Source organism: Hippopotamus amphibius, chromosome 5 (assembly GCF_030028045.1).
Source record: "Hippopotamus amphibius kiboko isolate mHipAmp2 chromosome 5, mHipAmp2.hap2, whole genome shotgun sequence".
In the NCBI taxonomy this organism is placed as follows: domain Eukaryota; kingdom Metazoa; phylum Chordata; class Mammalia; order Artiodactyla; family Hippopotamidae; genus Hippopotamus; species Hippopotamus amphibius.
Genome location: NC_080190.1, coordinates 25,627,864 through 25,647,559, shown reverse-complemented (window position 1 = coordinate 25,647,559; position 19,696 = coordinate 25,627,864). Strand labels below are relative to the sequence as shown.

At 46.6% G+C, this 19,696-nt stretch overlaps 1 protein-coding gene across 1 annotated transcript in view; it reads left to right on the top strand.

Moving 5' to 3' along the window:
- SORCS3 (sortilin related VPS10 domain containing receptor 3) overlaps positions 1-19,696 on the top strand; it is a 569,211-nt gene that overhangs the window by 244,338 nt on the left and 305,177 nt on the right. Inside the window, exon 3 of the mRNA XM_057735333.1 lies at positions 5,831-5,930. Within this exon, the coding sequence (XP_057591316.1) occupies positions 5,831-5,930 (100 nt within the window). The remainder of the gene's footprint in view (positions 1-5,830; positions 5,931-19,696) is intronic.

Here is a 19,696-nt window from a genome sequence, read left to right as displayed (position 1 = left end):
TGGCAGAGGGCCCTCCGGAGCGCTCTCACCTCTGGCAGGAACGTGGCATTGGGGATGCAGTGGGCGTGGGGGGGTGGGTGGTATTGAGCCCCAGCTCAGTTCTCCTGGGAAGCTGACTTGGCTGCGTTGGCTGAAAGTTTTTCTTTTCTTTTCTTTGACTTTTAAAATAGCAGCCCATATGCTTGTTGCCACTAGTCTCTCCCGCAGAAGCTCACTAGAGGAGTGGGAGCTTGCTGGGCGGATGAAAGTATCCTGTATTCACAACGCAACTCTGGAAATTGTCGTCAAGAGAATGGCCTTGGGTAACTACCAGGGTTATGGCAGGTTAGGCTGGCTGGGGAGGGAGAATGGGGTCCCAGATGTACTGGCCCATACAGAAGTCTTTTGAAGCCTATCAGGATGGGACAGGAGCTCTTGAATTGTTGAAGGGCTCAGACCAGGAGTCCTGGGAGGTTGAAGAGGGTGGACATCTAGTCTACCAGTCAGCATCGGGTCCCTGGGCAGGTGGTAGAGCCACAGAGCAGGTGACCTACAGTGATGCAAATGGGAAAACCAGGGTCAGCGCTCATGAGGCCAGGACTCAGGGCCCCAGCTGCTAACTGGGTTTAGATGTTCTGGAATCCAGAATTCTGGAGATGGCGATAGCTGGGATGAGACAGGTCAGAGCCGTGGACTCAGGCCCTGGCGATAAAGAAGAACTCAAATTCTGGAGCTGGAGACTAAGAGAATGTCTCTTTGAAGGCACAACCTCCTTAGAGAAAAAATTGTCAATAACTAGCAAAGATGTTATGCATGGGGTATGAGTGGTAATTTCGTGTCAAGATGTCTCTAGAAAAAAACTTTTCTTTACAGATGCACAGGAAGCCACATGTAACAATGGTGACTGAGACATTTATCATAGCAAATTTTAAAGGAAAAAGACAAAAGTATTTATCAGGGGTTGAAAGGATACATAGACAGTGGCTCGTTGGTAAGCTGCAGTGCTTCACAGCAAGGAAAATGGATGAATTACGGCTACGTGTCAACATGGATAAAATCCCCCAAACAGAGTAGTGGACAAAATAAGCAAAAGCTGCAGAATGTATATCCTGTATGATAACATTTATGTAAATGTAAAAACACTCAAAAAGATCATCAAGTATTTGTGTTTGTAAACAACATATAAATCTAGTAGTGGATACATGATTGGCATCTTGTATTTTTCTGTGTGCTGGAAGTAATTCATAATGAAAGACAAAGAAAGAGCAAGAGAGAGGCAGACACATGTGTGTGCGCGCGCGCGTGTGTACACACACACACACACACACACACACACAGAGCAGTGAAATACCCTTCTGGGACTGGAGGAATCTGAGCCCAGATGCAGAAGCTGGGAGCCCTGTGGCCGGGCACTTCTCACATGCTGCCTGCCAGGTTAGCTGTGTGTTCTGAGCCATTCCAAATGGTGACTGGCATAGTGCCCGGCCCATGGCGGGTGCCCAGGGCGTGTGTGTGATGTCTCCAGCTTTCTGGACATTTCAGCTTTAGGAGCTTAGTGTCAGGATTTGGGAAGCAAGCCTTACGATAGGGGAAGTGAGCCTGCTTCCTCTAAGTGACCCCACTGGCAGATGTGTGGAGTCACAAGGTGGAGGATGGTCTGCTTTCTCATCAGAGTGACTTTTGCAGGCACAGCTGGCTCTGGCAGTGGTGCTGAGGGCTCTCTGCCAGCTGCCCCTCACCCCAGGCGAGGGGGGCCCGCAGAACTCTGTGATCATCGCGGTGTGCAGCGTTGGTGCTGGAAAGGACAGAGTCCAGGCCTCCTTTGGGCCCAGCGCTCACTGGCTCCTTGAGGTGTCCTCGCTGAGTGAGACCCGTTTCTGTCCGCCTGAATGAGCAGCAGCTGCCCGAGGCAGGGAGGAAGCTGCGCCGGGAGGCCCCTACCCTCCGCAGCCACTTTTGGAAAAATAGCAAAGTCAGTGTGAATCAGTTGTGTAGCTTCCAGAAAGAGAGACTATGTGTCATGCTAAGCGCACTGCCTTTGATGAGGTTATTTGGATTCTGGAAGGAAGTTTGTTGTGACATCAGTCATGCAGGGAGCCCTAAGAATTTAGCTCTTATAAGTAGGATGTTTGCTATATATAGCATGGGAAAAGTCACTAGTTGGAAACAGCTTAGTGCTGTGTTGGTGGGATAATAAGATTTGAAGTCCAAAAGGGGCTCTATGATTATCTGAGTTAAACCTCTTGTGTTGTTGATAGACTGGGACTTGACAAAGATTCTCTTTTTGACCAAGCTCTAGTCAGGATCCTCTGAGCTCTTTTTCAGCTAGGCCCTGTCCTTGGATGTGTCCTCAAGAGCCCATTTTTTGCAGCAGTCCTAAGTGAGTGCAGCCAGAATCCCCCCCCACCCCCTTGCAGTATCTCATCATACTCAATATCTGATCAGAGTCCTCATCCCGCACCATTCCCCAGGTTATGTCTGATCACCCTGGCCTACCTTCAGCAAGAATCCTATCAGGTCAGCTTAGTAAAGAATTTCCCTACCTTCTTCGTAATGTTCTAGCCACTGACTCCCACCCTTCTCTTTGGCTATGAATTTCTACTTTTTCCTTGTATTTGCAGTAGAGCCCAATCTCCCTCCTCTACTTCAAAACTTCCTTGCCGTGGTCCCTATACCTATCACCGTAGTCCTGAGTGAAGTCTGCTTTCTATTTTAACAAATGTCAGAATAATTCTTTCTTAAACAGACTTAGAGAATTGACCTTTCCAGGGTAACACTTTGTGTGCATTTCAGAATCACTTCTAGAATCTAGATTTCCAGATTCCAGGTCCAGTGTTCTTTCTTCACACTATACTGTCTTTATGCCTTCAAGAGCATAGAATCAAGAAGTAATTCACTCTATAAAATGTTTCATTGCTATGAATAAAAATATACAACTGGCAGTCTCTAGAGATTATGGTGTATCTTCTCTCCTGCCCTGGGTAGGATAGGTGGTCAGGGCGATTGGTCATTTAACCTTGATGCTAGTGTGAGTGAGTGAATTCTAGGTCCTTCCCTGGCACCAAACGCTGCTAGACCTTACCAGTCTGTAAGTCGTGCCAGCATCCAAAGTATCAGATGTGTTTTCTAGGTGTGGCTCTCGGTTGAGTTGCACTGGGCTGAAAACTTGTGAGTAGGTTTGGACAAGCTCATTCATTCGTTCATTCTTGCAGATAAAGACAAAGCCAGACAATACAAAAATCAATGGACTCAACACTTGCTTTATCCCATGTATGGTACAAGGCATTGGGCTGTTACAAGAAATGGCTTTTGCCCTTAGGTAGGTATAGTTAAGGGAGTGGTCACAGAATAAAAATAGTATGATCACAACAATAGGATAAATGCTAAAATAGAAAAATATATATGGTGGTACAAGAACACAGAAGAAATGGTGATTGATTCCCCAGTTAGAATGTTGGATGGAGGGTGATATTGGAGTTGAGAGTAAAGATTAGAGAGAAATTTACCAAGTAGAGGAAATAGGGGGTGGAGATAGTTCAGGCAAAAGAGAATGATGTGTCAGAAATGGAGGCCACAAAAATGCAGGACATTCAGAGAAGTTGAATGAGGCTGGAGAGAAAGGGGCAGAGGAGCATGTGGCTGGAAATGGGTCCAGTAAGGGACGTTATAGCCAGATTTACAAGACTAAGCTTGGAAGATACGACTTTGCTGTGAGCAGGCAGTGGGAAATTACGACAGGGAGCGAGGTGGACAGATCTTTGTGGTTGATGCATAACCTGATGAAGACATGGAGATTGGTGGGAGGGGGAGAGGGTTGAAGAAGAGTGTCCAGTTGGGGTATTGTTGCAAAAATGATGATGTGTGAGCCACAGCATTGGAACAAAGATGGAAAGATCAGGGGTCTAAGTTATTTAGGAGATAGAATCATTAAGACTTGGAGGCTGAGCTGGGTCCAAGTGATAAAGACAAGGATTTCTCCCATTGGCAGTGGTTCCAGGTAGACAGGAGACAAGATAAGAAGTCAGTTTGGGGAGGGGCTGATTATTAAAGTTAGCATAACGGATGACTACGTGGGGCCTGTAGCCTAGGGAAGGATTAGAAATACTAATGTTTGTTTATTCAGTAAACGTGCCAAGTGTGCGTGGTGTATAAGACCTGGTTCTGTACATTTTGGGGAAAGGAGAAGTGAACGTCCCTTGTATTTTCATTTATCTTTTGACATTTCAGAATCCCTACATCCTGTTAGGAGGTTTCCCATGTGTTATATTTTTGCATCCTCACGAATGCCTTGTGAGATTAGATTATTCCCATTTTTCAAATAAGGAGTGTGAGGCTCCTGCAGATGAAGTAACCTGCACTTGGTCCTGCGACCAGGGAGCTGCTCATCTAGGAATGTACCAGGGATTTTGCTGTACCAAGTTCATATTCTTTCCTCTCCCCATAGCGTTCTCTGAAGTTCCTTGAGGAGCTTACATTGTGGTCGGGGAAACGTAAGGAACCTGATCATGACAATATCGAAAAATGAAAGAGGCAGGTACAGTGTGTGCCTTGGCTGTACAGCAGATGGGGAACTTTATTCTGGTGCAGAGGAGAGATGAGTGGCAATCAGGGAGAGGGCCAGTGAAGCCTTACCAGGGATGAGGGTGGGTATGTAAGCCAGGCCTGGGACATGGAATTTACCAGGTTGGAGGAGGGTAGAGACAGTTCTTAAAGGTCATCACAGAGTTTGGCTGCTAGACTTATAAAGCTAAGCTGTGGACCAAGGCAGAAGCAGGTTACAGCTAGAAGATGGGGAAAGGATCAAGGAAAAGGAGGGGCAGGTAGTTACTAGGGGAGGCCTGGGGCTGGAGTCAGAATGCAGGCACCTGTGAGCTCACTTGACTGTAGAGAGAATGAGTGGGCCTCTGTGGCTTTCTAAAGCTCCAGTGGGAGAGGTTTCCTGAGTCTAGCCGCGGAAGGTGATAGCAGAAAGAGGGGTGAGAAGCCAGTGATCCTGGTGGTCTGAAAAGGGAGGGAAGTGTGTGAAGTGGGGGTGGGGAAGTGAGGCGGGAGCAGCAGGGAGGTTGGCTACCTGAATCTATTGTCTGGTACTCGCTCTCCCTCCTCCTCCGTGGAAAGGCGAGATGGAGAGGAAGAAGCCTGTGGGTTGGTTGGCCTGCCTTTATTTTCTGAGCCCTGACTCATGGTCTTGGTATAAGGTCAGAGCCCTGTGAATTAGGGCCAAAGAAGGGGCTGGTAGCCAGCAGGATCCTTGGAATGATGAGCTGTTGGCAGCCATTCGGTGTCGCAGGCTCTCCCCCCGACACACCATTGCTCCTGATAAAGCATCAGACTTTGCCGGGTGCGGCCAGATTTGGCCATTGGACCCCACAGCTCCTGGATACAGCACTTCCTGCACCTCTGAAAATCTCCTGGCTTCAGGCTCAGTGGAGGGGTGTGAAGTTAGTTGCACCCTGGTGACCTCAGGAGAAGGTCCGGCCCTTCTCCCTGCTGGTTCCCGGAGGGAATGCATGCCTCTCCCCACAGCACCCCACGGGGACAGAGGGCTGAGCGTGGGAGGCAGCTGGGCTCCAGCAGCTCCTGTCACTGCACAGCTTCACAAAGGGCAGGAAAGTAGGTCTCTGAGAAAGGCCGGGAGCAAAGGGGAGCGAGCTTAGGTAGTAAGCAGATGCATTAGTCTAATTGCTCTTCTAAAATTAATGGGGCCTTTTATCTCTGAAGAACACTTTTAAGCACTCATGTGATTTGGGAACAAAGATGCAGGTCGGGGTAGAGCCAGGTTCCCCTTGAAACACCGTCCCCCACTTGGTAAAACAATGTCTTCCTTTCTTTCTTCCTCTCTTACCTGCAGATCAACAGATTACGGCACCACGTATGAAAAGCTCAATGACAAAGTGGGCTTGAAGACTGTCCTCAGTTACCTCTACGTCAATCCTACCAACAAAAGGAAGGTGAGAGGGGGGTCAGTGGGTCCTGAGCACTCCCTGCAGAGTGGCAGGGCTGCCAAGGGCCAGGGGTTAAGAAAAAAAAACAGTATCCATGGAGTCACTTATAGAGTGTCTATTTTATATGCAAAGAACACTACAGACACTGTAATTTTAAGAATTCTCATAATAATAATAGCCATAACAACAGCTGTAAAACAATATAACTGTATTAGGGGTTCCTTTGTGCCAGGGATGGTGCTTTAGACATCTTATCTCACTTATCCTCACAATGAATCTCTGCGGTAGAAACGATTACTGTCCCCATTTTACAGATGAAGAAACTGAAGCTCAGAGAGATTAAGTAACTTTCTAGCCAGAGCCAGACAGTAACAGATAACACGGTGAGTAACAGATCTGGGATTTGAGAATGGGTCTGCTTGACTCCAGAGCTGAGTCCTCCTACAGCCTCCTTTTTGCTGGTCTGTTTTCAGAGAGTTCCTTGTAAAGAAGGGGTCGGTTTCCTCCAAGGGAAGGACAGGCAGCCCCTGGATTCTTTCACTTGATCCAGAGCTCCTTCTGAGGCCCAGGGGAGCAGACTGGTTCCGCTGGCTTCTGCTTTTCTGTCTGTCTTCTTTACTTAATAGCCAGGGCATGGGTGACATCATGTAAGGTCAGACTTTGGTCATGGAGACCTCCTGGGAGGAGGGGGCCTGGATTCCACAGGACGATGGATGGTTTTGAAAAATAAATGCTTTTTAATATGTTGGCTTTGGGGAAAGGTGAGCTTTCCTCAGCTAGGAAGGCACTCTAGTTTAGAAACTTAGGCAGCCTGGCCTCAGTAAACACATCATGGATATAAAAGGCCATTTTAGGGTTTCTAAAGGGCTGAAAATGGCACTCCCCAGATCTCCCCTGGTCATCTGATTTGCATTCCCAGTGCTTTTGCCAATCCTTTCTTTAGCGAGGTAGGTGCAGGGGTGATCTTCAACCCATTGGGCAGATGTCCCTGATCTCTGATTTCAACCTGGTGGAGTCTAAGCCGTGGCTGAGAACAGTGATTGTTTGTGCTACTCAAAGCAGAGCAACTTGGACTCAGACCCTTAGCATGGGAACTCACAGCCACCCCTTCTCCTCACGGTCAGCACTGGTGACTGATGCTCAAAGATCCAGCAGCTGCAGGGGTCCTCACACCTGGGACTGTGCCATGAGCCAGGTGCCAGGTGCGAAAACCCTGATAATTATGAGGGCTGTTTAGGTGCCTGTTCCTGGTTTTAGCTGAGTAGTTTCTCTTTTCTTTGTCCAAAAGGGCTGTCATTTTCACATTTTTCAATATTGTTATTTGAATTATTGAATGTTAGAGCTGGAAGGGATCATAGATTTCATCTATATGAGCACTTATTGATAGTTTTTGAACTGCAACTCTTCTGCAAACATGATTAAAGCTCTAGACCTCCTCTCCAGACACATGCCCCCCGCCCCCAAATTTTGCAAGCAATTTTTAGGTGTTTATGAACACCTTGAATCCCACCTCTAGATCCAAGATGTTCATGGAGTCTTGGTTAAGAATCCTTCATATATACCAATAGTCTCAATTTCCAGATGAGGAAACTGAAGTCAGAAAAGCCCATAAAGCCAGGTAAGAAAAGGAGCCAGACTAAGAGTCCAGGACTCCTGATGCTCAGTCCAGGTTTCTTGGCTTCAGATCACTCTCTGTTCCTTTTCTTCTCATATGATGACAGCTCTGGGCTCTAAAACTGATGGTCTCGTCCTGACCTGGGAGCTTGAGGCAGTTGCTTCATGACCTTGAATTGGTGCTGTGTCGTTGATGGACACATGATAAAACTTGACTGAATCAAGTCAGCTATGATCTATCTCCACTCCGCCTTCTCCCTTCATTAAGAAGGAAGCTGAGGGCCACAGAGGACAAGGGTCCTGCCCATGCTGCTCAGCTGGTCAGTGGCAGGATGGGCAGTTGGTTTTTAACTCCCAGCTTAAAGCTCTTTCCACCCGACCCGGTGACTTGGGGTCAGGTGGAATCAAGGGGGGTAGGGAGTGGTGCACGCACTCTGGGAGAAGCAAGAAGTGGGTATTTGACACATGGCAGATGCCCTTTAGCAGTGATCTCTGACCTATGTCTGGACCACAACAGAATTTATCACATCTTCATGTAGATGATAGATCAGCTGTCCTCAGGAGGATTTTCCCAAGGGGCACATGAAGGGTCACACCTGTTTGCATCTATTCTGGTCGTCGTCTGTCATATATCTTTTCCGTGGACCTCCTACTCCTGACATCTCTTTCGTTCTTCTGCCATTTTTTGCCACTCCTGACTGTTTTCTCTCTTCTTAGCGTGACCTAGAGGCGCTCAGTAGTGTGGGAGACACTGTTGCAGGATAAGACAGATACTGGGGGTTAGAAGGAACATGCAGCTGGGATATGGAGCCCACTGGTGCAGAATTGCACCTCCGTTTCTCCTTCCCAGAGGTGATGTTCACACCAGGGGGTCTCTGGAGCAATTCCGCACGGGATTATTGCCCAGTTGACAAAAGTTAGGCTAGTTTTGCCTTTCTTGTCTGAAAAACACTACCAAAACGCAGTTAAATCCCACCTAAGAGGCACTGCCACCAAGAAAGTTAAAAGTGCAGACATTTTCTTCACTCAGATCGGGGAAAGACAAAAGATAGGCTAGTGCCATGGGTTTCATTGTTTAGTTACTATTTATTCACTTACTTTGGAACCAGCAATAGAAATTAATTTCATAAGGAGACTGTGTGGTCCCGAAGTGCTTTCTGAATCATCCAAGGAAAGATGAAATTAGATTGTTTCATTTTGTTGTTAAGCATTTTTGATTGTATTCTGAGCCTTGAGGTGCTGACGATGCGCAGGTATTCTACATGGTGACTTTCTCTTTACCAGAATAGTCAAGTACACTAGACCTGTGCTTCTCAAGCCACTCAGGCAAAATGACAGTTAGATGTAAATGAAAACAGCCTTTTTTTTTTTTTTTCTTCCTTTGGGTCATTATGACCATGTAAGGCAACTTTTTTCTTTTTTTTAAGTTTCCTTCTTACATGTCTTGGAGTTTAAACCTTTGGTCACCTGGATTCTCATCTGCGCTTGAATTAAGCAGGATTCTTTTGATCCCATCAGCACTCAAATTATCCGTAGCTCCCCAAGTTCATCAACCTAGCTCCCCATGTTCATCAGCCAGCTAATGGCAGTCGTCTACAGCAGATTTTTCAGTTCATCTTGTTGAAACACTTGCTCTTCACCTAATGAGTTACTTATGTAACAGATGGCTGCTGCTTTCTTTGGAGACTGGGAGCACATCAGAGTTCTGTCACCCCTAGCAAAACAGTGAAGTCTGCTTTTATTTATATAGTTGTTCCCAAAGCTAATTGTTCATGTCTTAACACTTTTTTGACAACGTAAATTCTCCAAATGTAGATAGCTAATAAACGATTCAGTTGAAAGCAGAAGTGTTAACATGCATATAGTCTCCTGCTAGTAATTATTTAGTTAGCATTAATTGAGCATCTACTATGCTCAGATTCCTTTTAGAGCTTTATCTGTATAATTGCCGGTCCTCCCAGGCATTTTAGAAGGCAGGCAAGATCAGGAAATAGCCTCTACGTAAAACACACCACACCTATTTTACTTCTAAGTGATGAGTCTGCAACAGTCTTCCCAAGAGGTTTATTTGGGAGACAAATTAGGATACACCTGGCAATGCTGGGCTCCCTTAAGGAAGTTGGAGTTTAGACTAGTTGTATCTACTAGTTTTTTTTTTTTTTTCAAATGAGAGTACTGATATGGAACGTTGGGAGCTACTTGAATTGAAGTTGTTCTAGACCATCCTGTGGTGTGGTGGCATTATTTTAATGGCATGGACCCGCCCTAGTTGAATTTGACATGATTCTTCATCCCTTGCTGTCTGCCTTTCTCTGGCCATTGGCCAGTTAGCCCATTGCCTGGGTGATGTCGGAGTCTGGCACTTTGAACACAAAAAGCAGTGCATTAGTTCCCCATGGGGATGTGAGGCTTGCCTCTGGAGGAGGGCTCTGCTCTGTTGGGGTCTGAGCTCCAGCTCACAGCCTCCTCTTCCCTTTGCAGGAGATAAACATCCCTGGGTTCCTAGAGCTCGTTACTGTCAGCTGACTCTGTCCCTAGGCCCATCCAGAATGGCATGTGCTAAGGTCAAGCCTGCATTTACCAACACTGTGCTTTGTACAAACAGGCTGAAGTCTTTGTGCCTCAACAAGGGAAGGGCTTAAGTACCAAGAGTGTCTATTTTATTTTATTTTATTTTATTTTAGAATTCCCCTTTTTTCCCTATTTATTTATTTATTTATTTTGAGCTACACCAAGGTCAATCATCTGTATTTATACACATATTCCCATATTCCCTCCCTCCCTCGGCTCCCTCCCACCCTCCCTGTCCCAGACCTCTAAGGCATCATCCATCCTCGAGTTGAACTCTCTTTGTTATACAGCAACTTCCCACTGGCTATCTATTTTACAGTTGGTAGTATATATATGTCTATGCTACTCTCTCACTTCATCTCAGCTTCCCCTTCACCCCCCGCCCCCCCAAACCTCGAGTTCTCCAGTCCATTCTCTGCATCTGCATCCTTGTTCTTGTCTTGTCACTGAGTTCATCAGTACCATTTTTAGACTCCATATATGTGAGTTAGCATACAATATTTGTCTTTCTCTTTCTGACTTACTTCACTCTGTATGACACACTCTAGGTCTATCCACCTCATTACATATAGCTCCATCTCATTCCTTTTTATAGCTGAGTAATATTCCATTGTATATATATGCCACATCTTCTGTATCCATTCATTTGTTGATGGGCATTTAGGTTGCTTCCGTGTCCTGTTGTAAATAGTGCTGCAATAAACATTATGGTACATGTTTCTTTTGGGATTATGGTTTTCTCTGGGTATATGCCCAGTAGTGGGATTAGTAGATCATATAGTAGTTCTATTTTTAGTTTTTTAAGGAACCTCCAAGCTGTTTTCCATGGTGGCTGTACCAAGAGTGTCTACTTAAGAACAAATCTTTGAGTGGATAGAGAAATGCAGGCGTGTTATGGCCTAATTGCTCTGGCTCAAAAGCGGCTGCCACCTGCAGATTTGGAAACTGTTTTGGAAATGATAGTGCTTAGAAAGTCCTGAGTGCCAGGGAATGTGGTCAGGTTACTGCAGAGCAGAGGTGTGTGTGCCTGTGTGTGGGGATGGAGGTGGGTGGGAGGATGGTAAGGGCTGATGTCAGAAGAGGATAAAGACTTTTTAAAATTGAGCTCCTAAGAAGTTCTGGGCACTGGGCCACATTCATTTCTACACTGTATTCTAAGTTTCACTCTTAATTCCCTGAGCCTGGTGGTTTTATTCCCATTTGGCAGGTGAAAAAATGGAGGCTCAGGCAGATGAGCCGTTTGCTTTCTCTAAAGTAGCAAGTAAGAGGTGGCTCAGCATCCCCAGCCCCCTCTGTCTGGCCACACAGGCCATGCTGTTTACTCTGACCTGCTTCAGCTTGGCCGCCCCTGCCACAGGTGAAGAGACCAGGTGAGTGCGAGCATCCCTCTGTTAATAGTAACTATATTGCCTGGAGTTTTCTGTCCATTACCATTACAGGATTAACAGTTTCTTGGAGAGGGAGAGGACTGTTAGATTCTCCTTCCCTAACTGATTTACCAGTGAAAAGGATAATTACTTCCAGGCTACCCTGTAGAAATATAGTGGGAATTACCAGTCAGATTTCTCTGATAAGCAGGCCGCCTCTGTCAAGCTGTTAAGAGGCATTGTGTGTGTGGTCGGACATTGGTTATTCCCGTGCCGGTCTCTCGATACAGCAGCATAACCCTGAGCTCTCTTTGACACATGGAAAACCTCTACACAAAACAAAACACAGAATCTGAAAATCTTGGACCCCTGATTTCCCAGACCATGTCTCCTGAGATGGTTGGAGGGCCAGGGAAAGTCAGCTCTAAAGTAGTACACTTTTAATTCACGGATATTAAAATCTCTTACACTAAAGCAAAGCAAAAAAAAAAAAAAAAAAAGGTGGAAAGATAATTTTAGGCTATTAAACCATCTGTTAAGTGTCTAGCTCTGAGCAGAGTATTTTGGATGGGAGGTTCCTGCTTTCAGAAGTGTGCAGTCTGCTTGGGCAGACAAGATGCATACAGGAAACTACTGCATGCATAGACCTAGGGTCTCAAACGCAAATGCAGACAAGGGCCAGGCAGGTGATGACCATGAGAGATGTGGGCCACTCAGTGATCTAAGCTCCACGTGACTGTTGTCATGGGCGAACGAAGGCTCAGTGCAGTCATGCCGTCATTATCATCAGCTCCTTATTTTCTTAGCAGATTTTTCTCTGCATATTTTCACATGAAACTTATATATTTTGAAATGTTTTAGACAGGCTAGGGTGTGGAGTTCAGGGTGGGGGGCCTGGCAGACTGTCCCAAATCTACTTTAATCCCTTGTATCCAATGGATGTCAAATGCCATAATCTGAGTAGTAATTCTCCAGGTAAAAAGTTGGCATTTGCAGTGTGGTCTTTGGGGAAACAGGATAAGGATAACACTTAGAAGCTGCTCTCACTGGGGGCCTGCAGTGATGCTTTTATGATCTGTGTAATAGATAAACCAAGCTGAGCATGGCTCACAAAGACCTCCCTTTGACTCAAAGGAATTACATAGTAGGTTCCGCAGTGTGAAAGGACCTTTTGCGTCAGTTAGGGTAAGACCATTAGAGTAGGAGAAGGAGGCAGACATCTTTTTTTCTGGTCCTGGTTCTGCCCCTGGGTGTTCTTGAGTAAGCCAGCTCCCTTGCAGAGCCTCCATTTCCATATATGTATAGTGGCAAGTGTAGGTCCTATACTTTTTGAGGCTCCTTCCACTTCGATCATCTGGATGACCACCATTTGGACAGTGCCTCACAGAAGGCTACATGGTGATACACGATGATCTGTGGACTTGGGGCTCAGTGGATAGCCAGTTGGCTAGTCTTTGGAGGGGTGATTCCCATAACTCTTGGTTTTCTGGCCACATATTGGCAGCTAAGCCCTCCCATTCAGGCCAGCTCTTCTGAAGTCAGAGTTCCTTGTTCAGAAGGTGGGTGGTTCCCTGCAAGCCTCTGTGTCTGCTGCTGAGCTCAGAACTGCAGCATCCTCCTTGGCCCAACTAGGGGGCTCCGTCACATGAGCCAATGTAACCTCCCAGGAGCATCACTGTCCTCACCCAGGTATGCACAGCCCTCCTCCAGCAGGAAAGGGAGCTGTCTGCATCTGTTCTGGCAACCCAGGAGCGAGGACATCAGGTATCGCAATAGCAGGCAAAGGACCAACTCTATTGCATCATACTTCTTCCTTCATGGCCACCTACTTCCTGCAGCCTCAACCTGCAGGCATCTCATCTCTGTGGGCCCTGCTTTCTCCCTTCAGAAAATGTGCGTAATAAGCTATATTTAAAGAGCAAGTAAGAGAAAGCCCTCTTAGCGCTACTATTCCTTTGTGTTTCCAAAGAATCTAAAATAGAATGGATATATGTATATGTATAACTGAGTCACTTTGCTGTACACCCGAAACTAACACAACATTGTACATCAACTATACTCCAACATAAAATAAACATTAAATTAAAAATAATAATAACAGTCAATAAAACAAAGATAAGTGTTTAATAATAATAATAAAATGACAGTAATGATGTTGATAAGAAGGAGAAGGAGAAACAGCAGCTAGCAGTTTTTAAGAAGTTTTGCTATGTTCCAAAATTATTCTAAAGGTTTTATGTAAATTAACCCATTTAATACCTCACCAGCACTCTATGCTATTGGTACTATCATTAGTCCATTTACAAATGATGAAAGTTTGGCACCGAGAGGTCAGTGACCTACTCAAATTTGGTTGCTGATGGTCACGTACCTTGGTTTAATGTGCCCATCTAACTCACTTTCGCTCATATTTAATTCTTAGATGCACCACGTGTTGGGGATAGAAGGACCGTCAAAGACTGTCTAGGCAAGCCCTCACTTAACAGAAGAGACCACCTGGGGACTTGCCCGAGGTCAGGAAGTCATTTGCAGCAGAGCCAGTGCTGGAACTGGGTCTGCTGACTCCTAGTCCGGTTCTCTGCCAAGCCCATGGGCTCTTGCTGGAACACGCAGATCTGATGATGGAGAACCCCGACTGGGTGCTGGGGTAGGTGCAGGTGGGGAACAGTTGGAAATATGTACACCCTGCCCGTCTTAGTCAGTGTGCATTATAGGCTTCATGCAAACATTCACAGCTTCTCAGTTCTCTGGTCTCAAAGCCTGAAGGGTATTGCGGCTGGAATCCTGTTTCAAATGAACCTGGATGAGAAATCAAGGGTCTCGAAAGCAAACTGCCTCGAGCATGTTGGAAGTATCATGCTCGAGAGAAACGGCTATCAAAGAAATGAGACTGGGTACCCTGGGGCAAAGAGTCAGGGAAAGAATCAGGATTTCTGGTTTAGACCTTTCTCTTCATTTAAATTGTCATTTAAATGGTCTGAGCCCCTCTTTCTCAAGCTGTAAAGTGGGGATAAAAGACTATTTACATATCCCCTCCTTCTGGGATCATAATTAGGATAAAATGAGAAACATAATATTGATTTGGAGGAAACCAGCTACAGCAAGGGACCCCTCAGGTGGAGCTGCCCTCAGGACCACACCCTGGAATCCAGACACCGTGCGAGCCCACCACAGGGCTGCTGGGCCTCCCCTGCTGGGCTGCCTGCTTCTTGGCTTCCTTAAGAAGGATGTAGAACGCAGAGTCCTGGGTTTTTAAGAGTCTCACATCCTGCTTTGTCCAAGACGTTTAAAACCAACCTGCTGACTGCCTGAGAGAGATTGATTATTCTGCTGATGGAGAGAAATTGTCCCACTCTTGTTAATTCACAACCACCTCGTTCTTCTTGCCTCATAAATTAACAGTTACCGAGAGGCTAAAGCAGTGTTTCAGGAGATGAGTTTAGGAGAAAATGTGTGAAAGGAAGGAGTGAGAAAGGAAAAGAACAGAACTTGGGCCAAATCATCTTCATTTACGGATTCCAAGTCCAAACCTTTTTCTTCTTGGTATGTTCAGAAAAAGAACCAGAAAGTAAACCCCCCCAAAGTGAAAGTATCTGACTTCATCAGGGCCTGAGAAATCAGAATAAAGGAAAGTTAAGAAGTCAGAAGAGAGGTGGATCAGTGAGGGGACAGACACTGGTTTACAAGTGTCCATTTGCCTTTGCAAGTGTGACCCAGCAATGGAGTGGATATGAAGTGTGGTTCACTTCAGACTAATCACTTAAAGGAAAGGAATCTAGAGTAATTCTTGGAAATTCACTCTTTAGTCACAAAGTCCCTTTCTCAGCAAATATATGCATGTGGTCCCCTGTATAAATTACTGCAGTGTGTTCTAGCCAAGAATTTATTTAAAGGCTCATTAAAAAGATTACTAGGTTTTTTTCCTTTGCATTTTATTTGAAAATGGGAAGAATATAAACCTATAGCCTGGCTTCTTTCCAAAGTGTCCTTTGGGGTTTGCATTGAGTGTATCATATTTTTTTAAACAATGAGATGATTTACAGTAAGATTATCCAGGCATTTAAGAGGAATAATAAAAATTAGCTCTTTACTGTACTTTTTCATGATTTATGTTTGCCTATCCTATTTTTTTAAATTTTATTTTTATTGGTTTTGGGTTTTCTGTGTACACACACACATGCATCTGTGTGTGTCTGGAAGGTGTTCAACAAAGAGCATTATGCAAGTGTTAGAAATAACTGAAAGGGTTAATACTGTGCCAGGCTTGAAGAAAGATGCTGTCCTGTGGCATGATCAGAGCCAGTGAAAGATAGAGGTAAAAATTGGGCAGACTTTTGAAGCAAGCTTGGGATTTGGAGAAGGAGGGAATAGAAATGACCATCTCAATAGGGGAGTTTAAGGGTTTGGAGGTCTTAATAGGCATATTGGGTTTAGCAGCGGCAAGTTGGGAGAGAGATGGGAGGGACTGCATATTCTAGAGCTGTTGAAGCTCAGGGCTGGAGTTGGGACTCAGTGCAGGGGGGCCTGGGGAGCCATAGCAGGCTGAGAGCATGAGAGCAGTGTTTGAGAGAGGCTGACTGATGAGAGCCTCTTGGACCGATGAGGTGCCTGGGTCGAGTATCCTATTCCATCTCTTCTCCCTGCCCTGCCCTCACCAGACCTTCGGGGTGTATTTTCTGAGCATCACAGGCAAGAACAATTTTTGCAAAGAGCCTGGGAAGCCAGGGCGATACGTTCTTCCTAATGTTCTGACGCACAGCTATATAGCAAACGGGTCTCACTGCCCCCCAGGTAGCGAAGTCTGTGACAAAAACCACCACAGCACCAGTGAAAGAAACAATTGTGTTTTCCTTCCTTGGTGAGCTCAACCAAGCAGAAAGATTGCTACTGGCACGCAGGCCTTGCCCCTGGCCGGTCCCCCCATTACCAGCCCAAGGTCAGAATGACAGACATCAGCGCTCAGCACACGCTTAGTTGGTAAGCATGTCTGGGTAATGAGAGGCGAGCATCCTGGGATCTTTGGGCTGCCAAATGGCTCCAGGGCTGGTTTGGAACAAGCAAGTCCCGGTCCCTGCATGTTGGGGTCAGACTGGCAGTGCAGAGTGAGACACTGACCCCAGTGACAGATGGGGGCCCAGCTTGGTGCTGGCAGCCCCACGCAGAGGGTCCCCAGGAGCAGGAGCAGACAGACAGCCTTGTCCCTCCACAGCACGAACCTCACCCCGAGGAATGGCCAGGCTGTCTTATGATGACCAAACAGACGAAAGAAATGAACCAGAGAGGATAGAGGTATGAGAAATGTACTTGAATGTCTCCCAGCTGCCAGCGATGGGAAAGAGTGCGGTTTGGTTTAGAAACTTGCCCGCTGTTCCTGGTTCCTCCCTGGTGCCCAGTGAGGAGTTATGATGTGGAGGGAAGAGCTTCATAGCACACCCTGTGCCTGGCTGTGTGACCTTGGATGTACTGTTTACCTTCTCTAAGCCTGAGCTTTCTCATCTGTAAATGGGACTCACAATGGGATTAAAAAAGCAACTTTAAGAATGAAATAACATAATGTATATAGAGTCCACAGAGCAGCAGTGTGACCCTCCCACCCCCAGCCTGGTTAAATGAACCTCTCTTTGGCTTCCCCTCTGCTGAGTGATGCCTCCCAGTTCCCAGGTAGCCCATTGCTACATCGCTGACTTTTTCATCCTGGGAGAAGGAATCTACCCTCTCTCAAACCAGCATTAAAGCAAAGTCCGTTCAACTTCCAAAACAACCAAAAAATTGTCCCCTCTGCATCCTTTCTTTTCTCCCTCTATCCAGCCACCTGCCTTATGTGCCTTCTCATTGATCCAGTGATTGCTTCTACCTCACTTAATGGAGTATAAATTAAAAGTGATGGTTGCCAGCCTTGGGCAGTATGTGCAGAGCAAGTTTCCTCCTATTATCACCCAAGCCCCATTAGGCACATAGAGCTGCTGGAACAGGGCTTCACATCCAGGTCTGCCTGCCTCCAGAGAGTCCCTCCAGCATTGTAACCCCATGAAACGCCACCTCCATCTGTGCACATGCACATCCAGCTTTACTGCTCCCTCTTGGTGGTGTAAAGATGATCTGTCTCGACACCACACCTTTGGGGAGCTCCCTGCTGTGTGTGGGGGGGGTCTCTGCACCAGGCCCAGGAAGCATGCAGGCACTTCAGTCATGGACCCCATTCTGGCAGAGATTGTATTTAAGTAGAACTTTCACTTGGGGCTGAGAGCTGGAAGAGAAGCGGGTGGCCCAAGACCTCAGAGACTGCAGTTATGACAGCCACTGCTAGATGAGACATCAGGACGAGGTTCTAGGTCCAGCATGGACGTTAGAAAGAAACAAGAGTACTAATGTTTATTGGGCACTTACTGTGTGCCGTGCACATGGTTTTGCATGAACACTTTCCGTGCACACAAAAATAGATAAAGTAAATACTGTCATCATCCGCATTTTATGAAAATGTTAGGGAGGCAAGAGTGAGAGTGATTGTGGGCGCTCAAGGCAGGGAGAAAGAGAGAGCGAGCACATCGAAGCAAAAAGACAGAGGTCTCCCTGCGGCAGAGAGGCCAGGCCAGGCTTAGAACCCAGATTGTCCAAATTGGAAACAAGAGCTTTGAACATGGTGTCTTATTGGCCTCCCTTGGCTTAGATGGACACTGTGACCTTCCAGAAACCTCTCTTTACATATTTAAAAAAGGAGCATAGATATGCAGAGGAATGTGTTTCCTTCAGTCCAGCAATGCCGTGGTCCCGTGCTGAGAAGTTACAGAAAGAGTTCCCTGCGGGGAGAAGTCAGAGAAGCATAGGAGTGCTGAGTTTCCTTCAATATCGGACAGGCGCTAGGCCAGGGAGGATGGGGCACTGTGTTGCCTATGGAAAACGTCTGAGCATTCGGTAGTTCACAAGAATGACTGGCAGGGCTCGGCTATAGCATTCCCAGTCTGGAGCCCCATAGGGCGGGGCTGGCTGGGTCCTCAGGGGTCTCTTTCCACTTGGGCAAGAGGCCACTTTGTGCAAATCCTGGCCCTGCCTCTTAGCAGCTGGTGGCTGGGGCACGTTATTAACTATTTCTAAGCTTCTGTTTCCTTGCCTATGTAATCAAGATAATGTTAGTACTCACCTCATAGGCTGATAAATGAAAAATGCTTGCAGATGCTTAACCAGTGACTGAATCCAGGTGTCCAGTTAGTAAATGCTGTTACTATCACTCTTATGATCACCCCGATGTCAGGACAAGTGGTGCCCGCAAACAAGCGGTCATCCCTGGGTGAAGCTGCCCATTTACGAATGGCCCTCAGCCTGGTTGGGGACTCAGGCGCTCTCTTGGGCATCGGGTGATAGGCTTGGAGAGGTGTGGAGCTGGCAGGTGACTCGAAGGTTGTCTGGTTCAAGCCTGTCATGAAACTGATGAAGAAACTGAATGCCCAGCAAGGGCCTCTCACTTATTCAAGGTTACCTAGCTACTTAATGACAGAACTATGGTTTTGGACATCAGATTTCTGGCTTCAAGCCCAATGCTCTTCCTGTGAAGCAGCACAGAAAGACGCTACACAGTGCAGACAGACCTAGGCATATGGGTGACCAAGGAAGACGTGGACAACTGGGAGCTTTGGGGCTCTTGTTATGTGTCCAGTAAACCCAGAGTCTGCAGGGCAGTGGGATCAGAAGAGGCCAGGTCAGTCTTTCAGACCAGGGTGACTCAGGTAAGGAACTGCCTATGGGCATGTGGCCGTGGATAAGGTCCCCAAGGCCATCTTGGACCCAGAGCAGGCAAAGGCAGCAAAATCAGAGGAGAGTCTGAGAAAAGGTTGAACAAAGAGGGAAAAGGTCCAAGTTGGAGAAAGAAGGTATGCTAAAGTCCAAAGGGCGAGAAAAGGCCCCAAACAGAAAGACCAGCCAGAAGGGAAGAGAGGAGGGGGACAGGCCACAGAGTGCATGGCAGGCCTGGACACAGGGTTCCTGCCTGACTGAGACTGTGAGGTTATTGGCAGCCTGTTTTCATCGGGTACCTTTCCCTTGTTGGGGGATGGTAGCAGGAGAGGCACTTGACTGATTAAAACAGTCAGGCCAGGCCAGACAAGAAGGACAGACACAGAAGAGTAGCAGAGAGATAGGATGCAATTATCCAAAGTGGTCTTTGGCCTGAACCTCCAATCTTTAATCATCCCCGGGGAGACGGTGACAGCAGATATATGCATGGAA